This window comes from Coturnix japonica, unplaced genomic scaffold (genome assembly GCF_001577835.2).
Source record: "Coturnix japonica isolate 7356 unplaced genomic scaffold, Coturnix japonica 2.1 chrUnrandom509, whole genome shotgun sequence".
NCBI lineage: Eukaryota > Metazoa > Chordata > Aves > Galliformes > Phasianidae > Coturnix > Coturnix japonica.
In genome coordinates this window covers 35,777-45,512 of record NW_015439897.1, presented here as the reverse complement: position 1 = coordinate 45,512, position 9,736 = coordinate 35,777, and the positions used below count along the sequence as shown (strand labels likewise).

At 50.3% G+C, this 9,736-nt stretch overlaps 1 protein-coding gene across 1 annotated transcript in view; it reads right to left on the bottom strand.

The window, feature by feature from the left end:
* LOC107307205 (arf-GAP with Rho-GAP domain, ANK repeat and PH domain-containing protein 1-like) overlaps positions 1–8,099 on the bottom strand; it is a gene marked incomplete at its 3' end in the record, with an annotated part of 58,781 nt that extends 50,682 nt beyond the window's left edge. The window contains exons 1-3 of the mRNA XM_015850680.1: positions 7,970–8,099; positions 5,182–5,381; positions 1,262–1,347 (exon numbers count right to left, since the gene is read on the bottom strand). Of these exons, the coding sequence (XP_015706166.1) occupies positions 1,262–1,347; positions 5,182–5,381; positions 7,970–8,040 (357 nt within the window). The remainder of the gene's footprint in view (positions 1–1,261; positions 1,348–5,181; positions 5,382–7,969) is intronic.
* Positions 8,100–9,736: the final 1,637 nt, after the last annotated feature.

Sequence of the window (9,736 nt, the reverse complement as noted above, 5' to 3'; positions counted from 1 at the left end):
GGGGGAGAAGTAATTAATGAGGGGGAATTAATTAATAAGGGGGTAATTACTGAGGGGTAATTAATTAATAAGGGGGTAATTAATGAGGGTTAATTAATTAATGAGGGGGTAATAAATAAGGGGAGGTATTTAATAAAGGGGTAATTAATAAAGGGGTGATTAACAAGGGGGAAATTAATAAGGAGGGTAATTAATAAGGGGGTGATTAATTGGGGGGGTAATTAATAAGGGGGTGATTAATTGGGGGTGATTAGTAAGAGGGGGTAGTTAATAAGGGGGGTAATTAATGAGGGGGTGATTAATAAGGGGGTAATTAATAAGGGGGGAGATTAATAAGGGGGGAGATTAATAAGGGAGTGATAAATAAGGAAGTAATTAATAAGGGGGTAATTAATAAGCGGGTGATTAATAAGAGGGGTAATTAATAAGGGGGGTGATTAATAAGGGGGTAATTAATAAGGGGGTCAATCTATGGGTCCATCTATGGGTCCATCTATGGGTCCATCTATGGGTCAATCTATGGGTCCATCTATGGGTCCATCTGTGGGGCCATCTATGGGGCCAATCTATGGGCCCATCTATGGGTCAATCTATGGGTCTATCTATGGGTCAATCTATGGGTCAATCTATGGGGCATCATATGGGTCCATCGTGTTATGGGTCCATCTTATGGTCCATCTATGGGGTCCATCTATTGTCCATCTATGGGTCAATCTACTTGGGGTCGCATCTATGGGTCAATCTTGGGTCAATCTATGGGTCCATCTATGGGCTCCATCGTAGGCTCCATCTATGGGTCATCTATGGGTCCATTATGGGATCCATACATGTCGCAATCTATGGGTCAACTCTATGCGGGTCCATCTATGGGCTCCATCTATGGTCCATCTGATGGGTCCATCTATGGGTCATTCTATGGGTCCATCTGATGGGTCCATCTATGGCCATCTATGCCGGTCCATCTATGGGTCAATCTAGGTTCCAAATCTATGGGTCCATCTATGGGGTCAAATCTATGGGCCATCTTATGGTCAGTCTATGAGGTCCAGTCTATATGGGTCCTATCGTATGGGGCTCTATGGGGCCATCTATAGGGTCCAATCTAGATAGGTCAAGTCTATCCGAGGTTCCATTCTAATGGGTCAATCTATGGGAGGCCAATTCAGTGCCGTCGAAATCTAATGGCGTCTCAATGGGTCCATCTATGGGTCAATCTATGGGTCCATCTATGGGTCAATCTATGGGGCAGCCCCATTCTGACCTGCAGCATCTCTTCAGTCCACACCTTCCTGTCCATCCTGAGGCTCCGCACTTTGCTGACGTTGGGGCCCAGCGCCCTGTGCTCCCCTATGGGGCAGGAACCGACCCCATTAAACCCAGCCCTATAGACACCCCATAACAACTCCATAAAGAGCCCATAACCACCCCATAACTACCCCATAAAGAGCCCATAACCACCCCATAATAACCCTATAGCCACCCCATAGCGACCACATAACAACCCCATAGCCACCCCATAACCACCCCATAACAACCCTATAGCCACCCCATAGTGACCCCATAACAACCCCATAGCCACCCCATAACAACTCCATAAAGAGCCCATAACCACCCCATAGCAATCCCATAGCCACCCCATAGCCATCCCATAGCCACCCCATAGCAATCCCATAGCCACCCCATAGCAATCCCATAGCCACCCCATAACAACCCTATAGCCACCCCATACCCACCCCATAACAACCCTATAGCTACCCCATAACCACCCCATAACAACCCCATAGCCACCCCATAACAACCCTATAGCCACCCCATAACCACCCCATAACCAGCCCATAACAACCCTATAGCAACCCCATAGCTACCCCATAACCACGCCATAACAACCCCATAGCTACCCCTTAACAGCCCCATAACCTCCCCATAACCACCCCATAACTACCCCATAGCTACCCCTTAACAGCCCCATAACAACCCCATAACCACCCCATAGCTACCCCATAACAACCCCATAAAGACCCCATAACCACCCCATAACAACCCCATAAGGACCCCATAGCCACCCCATAACAACCCCATAAGGACCCCATAGCCACCCCATAAGTACCCCATAACCAGCCCATAGCCACCCCATAACCAGACCATAATGACCCCATAACAACCCCATAAAGACCCCATAACCACCCCATAGCCACCCCATAACAACCCCATAGCGACCCCATAAGGAGCCGATAAGGATCCCATAAACCCCCCATAAGGACCCCATAACCAGCCCATAGCGACCCCATAACCAGACCGTAATGACCCCATAACCACCCCATAAGCTTCAAACTGCCCGATATGGGGCAGCTATGGGTCGATATGGGGCAGCTATGGGTCGATATGGGGCAGCTATGGGTCCCTATGGGGCAGATATAAGGCAGATATGGGGCAGCTATGGGTCACTATGGGGCAGATATAGGGCAGCTATGGGGCAGCTATGGGGCTGATATAGGGCAGATATAGGGCCGATATAAGGCAGCTATGGGGCAGCTATGCAGTCAATATGGGGCAGCCATGGGGTCACTATGGGGCTGTTCTGGGGTCACTATGGGGCAGCTATGGGTCGCTATGGGGCAGCTATGGGTCCATATGGGTCAATATAGGGTCGCTATGGGGCCGTACCAGCACACAGCTCACAGATGACCACACAGAGGTTAATGGAGGCCGATATAGGGTCGCTATGGGGCCAATATAGGGTCACTATGGGGCAGCTATGGGGCCGATATAGGGCCGATATGGGGCAGCTATGGGTCCATATAGGGTTGCTATGGGACAGTTATGGGTCGATATGGGTCCATATGGGTCGCTATGGGTTGCTATGGGTCGCTATGGGGTCGCTATAGGTCGCTATAGGGCCGTACCAGCACAGCGCTCACAGATGACCACACAGAGGTTAATGGAGGCTGATATAGGGCCGATATGAGGCTGATATAGGGTCGATATGGGGCAGCTATGGGTCGATATAGGGTCGCTATGGGTCGCTATGGGGTCGCTATAGGGCCGTACCAGCACAGCGCTCACAGATGACCATACAGAGGTTAATGGAGGCTGATATAGGGCCAATATGAGGCTGATATAGGGCAGATATGGGGCAGCTATGGGTCGATATAGGGTCGCTATGGGTCGCTATGGGGTCGCTATAGGGCCGCTATGGGGCCGTACCAGCACACAGCTCACAGATGACCACACAGAGGTTAATGGAGGCCGATATAGGGCAGATATGGGGCAGCTATGGGGCTGATATAGAGTCGATATGGGGCAGCTATGGGGCCGATATAGGGCCGATATGGGGCAGCTATGGGTCCATATAGGGCTGCTATGGGGCCGTACCAGCACACAGCTCACAGATGACCACACAGAGGTTAATGGAGGCCGATATAGGGTCGCTATGGGGCCAATATAGGGTCGCTATGGGGCAGCTATGGGTCCATATAGGGTTGTTATGGGGCAGCTATGGGTCAATATGGGTCGCTATGGGTCGCTATGGGTCGCTATGGGTCCGTACCAGCACAGCGCATTTATCACAGATGACCACACAGAGGTTGATGGAGGCTGATATAGGGTTGATATAGGGTCGATATAGGGTCGCTATGGGTTGATATAGGGTCGCTATGGGGCAGCTATGGGTCGCTATGGGTCGCTATGGGTCCGTACCAGCACATCTATCACAGATGACCACACAGAGGTTGATGGAGGCCGATATAGGGTCGATATAGGGTCGCTATGGGGCAGCTATGGGTCTCTATGGGTCCATACCAGCATATTTATCACAGATGACCACACAGAGGTTAATGGAGGCCGATATAGGGTCGATATAGGGTCGATATAGGGTCGCTATGGGTTGATATAGGGTCGCTATGGGGCAGATATAGGGTTGCTATGGGTTGATATAGGGTTGCTATGGGTCGATATAGGGTCGCTATGGGTCGCTATGGGGCCGTACCAGCACAGTGCTCACAGATGACCATACAGAGGTTAATGGAGGCCGATATAGGGCTGATATGGGGCTGATATGGGGCTGATATAGGGCTGATATAGGGCTGATATGGGGCTGATATAGGGCTGATATGGGGCAGATATGGGGCAGCTATGGGTCGATATAGGGCCGTCCCAGCGCAGCGCTCACAGATGACCACACAGAGGTTAATGGAGGCCGATATAGGGTCGATATAGGGTCGCTATGGGTCGCTATGGGGTTGATATAGGGTTGCTATGGGGCAGCTATGGGGCCGATATAGGGCCGATATGGGGCAGCTATGGGGTCCATATAGGGCTGCTATGGGGCAGTTATGGGTCGATATGGGTCCATATGGGTCAATATAGGGTCGCTATGGGGCAGCTATGGGTCCATATAGGGTCGATATAAGGTCACTATGGGTCGCTATGGGGTCAATATAGGGTCGCTATGGGGCCGTACCAGCACATTTATCACAGATGACCACACAGAGGTTGATGGAGGCCGATATAGGGTCGATATGGGGCAGCTATGGGTCCATATGGGTCGATATAGGGTCGCTATGGGTCGCTATAGGGTCACTATGGGTCGCTATGGGGCCGTACCAGCCCATCTCTCACAGATGACCACACAGAGGTTGATGGAGGCCGATATAGGGTCGCTATAGGGTCACTATGGGTCGCTATAGGGTCGCTATGGGTCGCTATAGGGTCACTATGGGTCGCTATAGGGCTGCTATGGGTCGCTATGGGGCCGTACCAGCACATTTATCACAGATGACCACACAGAGGTTGATGGAGGCTGATATAGGGTCGATATGGGGCAGCTATGGGTCCATATAGGGTCGCTATGGGTCGCTATAGGGTCGCTATAGGGTCGCTATGGGTCGCTATGGGTTGATATAGGGTCGCTATAGGGTCGCTATGGGTCGCTATAGGGTCGCTATGGGTCGCTATGGGTCGCTATGGGGCCGTACCAGCACATTTATCACAGATGACCACACAGAGGTTGATGGAGGCTGATATAGGGTCAATATAGGGTCAATATAGGGTCACTATAGGGTCGCTATGGGTCGCTATAGGGTCGCTATAGGGTCGCTATGGGTCACTATGGGTCACTATAGGGTCGCTATGGGTCGCTATAGGGTCGCTATAGGGTCGCTATGGGTCGCTATGGGGCCGTACCAGCACATTTATCACAGATGACCACACAGAGGTTGATGGAGGCCCACGTTGGTTGTGGGGCCCCGCAGTCCGCACAGCTCCTGTTGGATTCCTGACCCCAAACACGCTCGGCCGCCCCATAATGGGACAGGGATGACGACACCGCGGCTTGTAGGGCACACAGCCAGCTCTGCTTGGAGGTATGGGATGGGGCCACGAAGCTGCAATGGGATATAGGGGGTATGGGGGGATATGGGGTGGATATGGGGTGGTTATGGGGGGATATAGGGTGGTTATGGGGGGATATAGGGTGGCTATGGGGGGATATAGGGTGGTTATGGGGGGTTATGGGGGGATATAGGGTGGTTATGAGGGAGTTAGCGTTATGGGGGGATATAGGGTGGTTATGGGGTGGTTATGGGGGGATTTATAGGGTGACTTAATGGGGGATATAGGGTGGTTATGGGGGATATAGGGGTGATAATGGGGATATAGGGTGGTTATGGGGGATATGGGGTGGTTATGGGGTGGTTATGGGGTGAGGTGCCGTGTAGGGCACACAGCCAGCTCTGCTTGGAGGCATGGGGAGGGGCAATGAAGCTGCAATGGGATAGAGGGGTATGGGTGGATTGGAATATAGGGGATTAGGGGGGATATGGGTGTGGATGAAATATAGGGGATATGGTGGTTTTGGGGGGATATATGTGTTAATGGGAGTATAGGGTGGTGGTTATGGGAGGGATATGGGGGATATAGGGTGGTATGGGATATAGGGTGCTTTGGGGGTATGGCGCGTGGATATGGTATGGGGTTATGGTGTGGTTATGGGTGATTTGGGCGTGGTTATGGGTGTGGATTATGGTGGTTATGGAGTATAGGGTGGTTATGGGGTGATATGGGGGGATAGTGGGGTAATATAAGGGCGGGCTATGTGGTGGTTATGGGGATATAGAGTGGTTATGGGTGGTATGGGGTGGGCGATGGAGGGGTTATTTGGTGCTTTATGGTGCTTATGGGGATTTTGGCGGCTATAGGGTGGTAAGGACTATGTGGTATGGGGGAGACTGGGGTGGTTATGGGGGTTATGGGGTGATATAGGGTGGTTAGTTGGGGGCCCTTAGGGGGGATATAGGGTGTTATAGGGTGGTATGGGGATCTATGGGTGGACTGTGGGGGTCATATGGGTTGGGGATATACGTGGTTATGGGGGATTATGGGGTGGTTATGGGGTGGTTATGGAGTGGTTATGGGCTGCTTTTATGGGGTGGTTATATGGGTGGTTATGGGGCAGTGCCCCCCACCTGAAGCTGCCATATGGGGTGAGCAGTTGGAAGCTTATGGGGTGGCTATGGGGCACTATAGGGTCGCTATGGGGTCCTTATGGGGTGGCTATGGGGTCCTTATGGGTGGTTATGGGGTCACTATGGGGTATATGGGGTCACTATGGGGTGGCTATGGGGTGGTTATGGGGTGGCTATGGGGTCCTTATGGGGTATATGGGGTCACTATGGGGTGGTTATGGGGTGGTTATGGGGTGGCTATGGGGTGGTTATGGGGTGGCTATGGGGTTGCTATGGGGCAGTGCCCCCCACCTGAATCTGCCATATGGGGTGAGCAGTTGGAAGCTTATGGGGTGGCTATGGGGCACTATAGGGTCGCTATGGGGTCCTTATGGGGTGGCTATGGGGTGGCTATGGGGTGGTTATGGGGTGGTTATAGGATCGCTATGGGGCAGCTATGGGGCAGTGCCCCCCAACCTGAAGCTGCCATATGGGGTGAGCAGTTGGAAGCTTATGGAGTTGTTATGGGGTCGCTATGGGGTGGTTATGGGGTGGCTATGGGGGTCCTTATGCGGTCACTATGGGGTCTTTATGGGGTCACTATGGGGTTGTTATGGGTTGGCTATAGGGTTGTTATGGGGTGTCTATGGGGTGGCTATAGGGGTGTTATGGGGTGGCTATGGGGTCCTTATGGGGTCACTATGGGGTGGTTATGGGGTGGTTATGGGGTGGTTATGGGGTGGTTATGGGGTTGTTATGGGGCAGTGCCCCCCACCTGAAGCTGCCATATGGGGTGAGCAGTTGGAAGCTTATGGGGTGGCTATGGGGCACTATAGGGTCGCTATAGGGTCACTATGGGGTGGTTATGGGGTGGCTGTAGGGTCACTATGGGGTGGTTATGGGTGGCTATGGGGTGGTTATGGGGTTGCTATGAGGCAGTGCCCCCCACCTGAAGCTGTCATATGGGGTGAACAGTTGGAAGCTTATGGGGTGGCTATGGGGTACTATAGGGTCGCTATGGGGTTTTTATGGGATCGCTATGGGGTGGCTATGGGATCGCTATGGGGTGGCTATGGGATGACTATGGGGTGGTTATGGGATTGCTATGGGGTGGCTATGGGATTGCTATGGGGTGGCTATGGGATGGCTATGGGGTGGCTATGGGATGGCTATGGGGTGGTTATGGGGTGGCTATGGGGTGGTTATGGGGTGGTTATGGGGTGGCTATGGGGTGGTTATGGGGTGGTTATTGGGTGGTTATAGGGCACTATAGGGTCGCTATGAGGTCCTTATGGGGTGGCTATGGGGTCCTTATGGGTGGTTATAGGGTGGTTATGGGGTGGTTATGGGGTGGCTATGGGGTGGCTATGGGGTGGTTATGGGGTGGTTATGGGGTGGTTATGGGGTGGCTATGGGGTCACTATGGGGTGGTTATGGGGTGGTTATGGGGTGGTTATAGGGTCGCTATGGGCTGGTTATGGGGTGGTTATAGGGTCGCTATGGGGCAGCTATGGGGTGCTGCCCCCCACCTGAAGCTGCCATATGGGGTGATCAATTGGAAGCTGCGTCGTTCCCCGTCCCGGACGGATCCCAGCGCCATCGGGATGGACGTGATCCCATAACCCTGCTGCTGCTCCTGGGTATGGGGAATATAGGGGTATATATGGGGTTATATAGGGTTAGATAGGGGATATAGGGTTATATAGGGTTATATAGGGGATATATGGGGTTATATATAGGGTTATGGGGTTATATAGGGTTATATAGGGGATATATGGGTTTATGGGGTAAGATATAGGATTATATAGGGGATATATGGGGTTATATAGGGGATATATGGGGTTATGGGGTTATATATAGGGTTATATAGGGTTATATAGAGGATATATGGGGTTATGGGGTTATATAGGGGATATATGGGGTTATATATAGGGTTATGGGGTTATATAGGGTTATATAGGGGATATATGGGGTTATATATGGGGTTATGGGGTTATATATAGGGTTATGAGGTTATATATAGGGTTATGGGGTTATATATGGGGTTATGGGGTTATATACGGGGTTATGGGGTTACATATAGGGTTATGGGGTTATATATGGGGTTATGGGGTTATATAGGGTTATATCGGGGATATATGGGGTTATGGGGTTATATATGGGGTTATGGGGTTATATANGTTATGGGGTTATATATGGGGTTATGGGGTTATATAGGGTTATATCGGGGATATATGGGGTTATGGGGTTATATATGGGGTTATGGGGTTATATATAGGGTTATGGGTTTATATATGGGGTTATGGGGTTATATACAGGGTTATGGGGTTATATATGGGGTTATGGGGTTATATATGGGGTTATGGGGTTATATATGGGGTTATATATGGTTATATAGGGGATATATGGGGTTATATACGGGGTTATGGGGTTATATATAGGGTTATGGGGTTATATATGGGGTTATGGGGTTATATAGGGTTATATAAGGGATATAGGGGGTTATATAGGGGATATATGGTGTTATAAGGGATATATGGAGTTATATAGGGGGATATGGGGTTATATATAGGGTTATGGGGTTATATACGGGGTTATGGGGTTATATATGGGGTTATGGGGTTATATAGGGTTATATAGGGGATATATGGGGTTATGGAGTTATATATAGGGTTATATAGGGTTATATAGGGTTATATGGGGTTATGGGGTTATATATAGGGTTATGGGGTTATATATGGGGTTAAGGGGTTATATAGGGGATATACGGGGTTATATGGGGGATATAGGGTTATATAGGGGATATAGGGGGTTATATAGGGGTTATAGGGGGTTATAGGGGATATGGGGTTATATATGGGGATATAAAGGGGGGTATAGGGGATATGGGGTTATATAGGGATTATAGGGGGTTATAGGGGATATGGGGTTATATAGGGATTATAGGGGGTTATGGAGGATATGGGGTTATATAGGGGTTATATAGGGGTTATAGAGGATATGGGGTTATATAGGGGTTATAGGGGGTTATAGAGGATATGGGGTTATATAGGGGTTATAGGGGGTTATAGGGGATATGGGGTTATATAGGGGTTATAGGGGGTTATAGGGGATATGGGGTTATATAGGGGTTATATAGGGGTTATAGGGGGTTATGGAGGATATGGGGTTATATAGGGGTTATAGGGGGTTATAGGGGACATGGGGTTATATAGGGGTTATAGGGGGTTATGGAGGATATGGGGTTATATAGGGGTTATAGGGGGTTATGGAGGATATGGGGTTATATAGGGGTT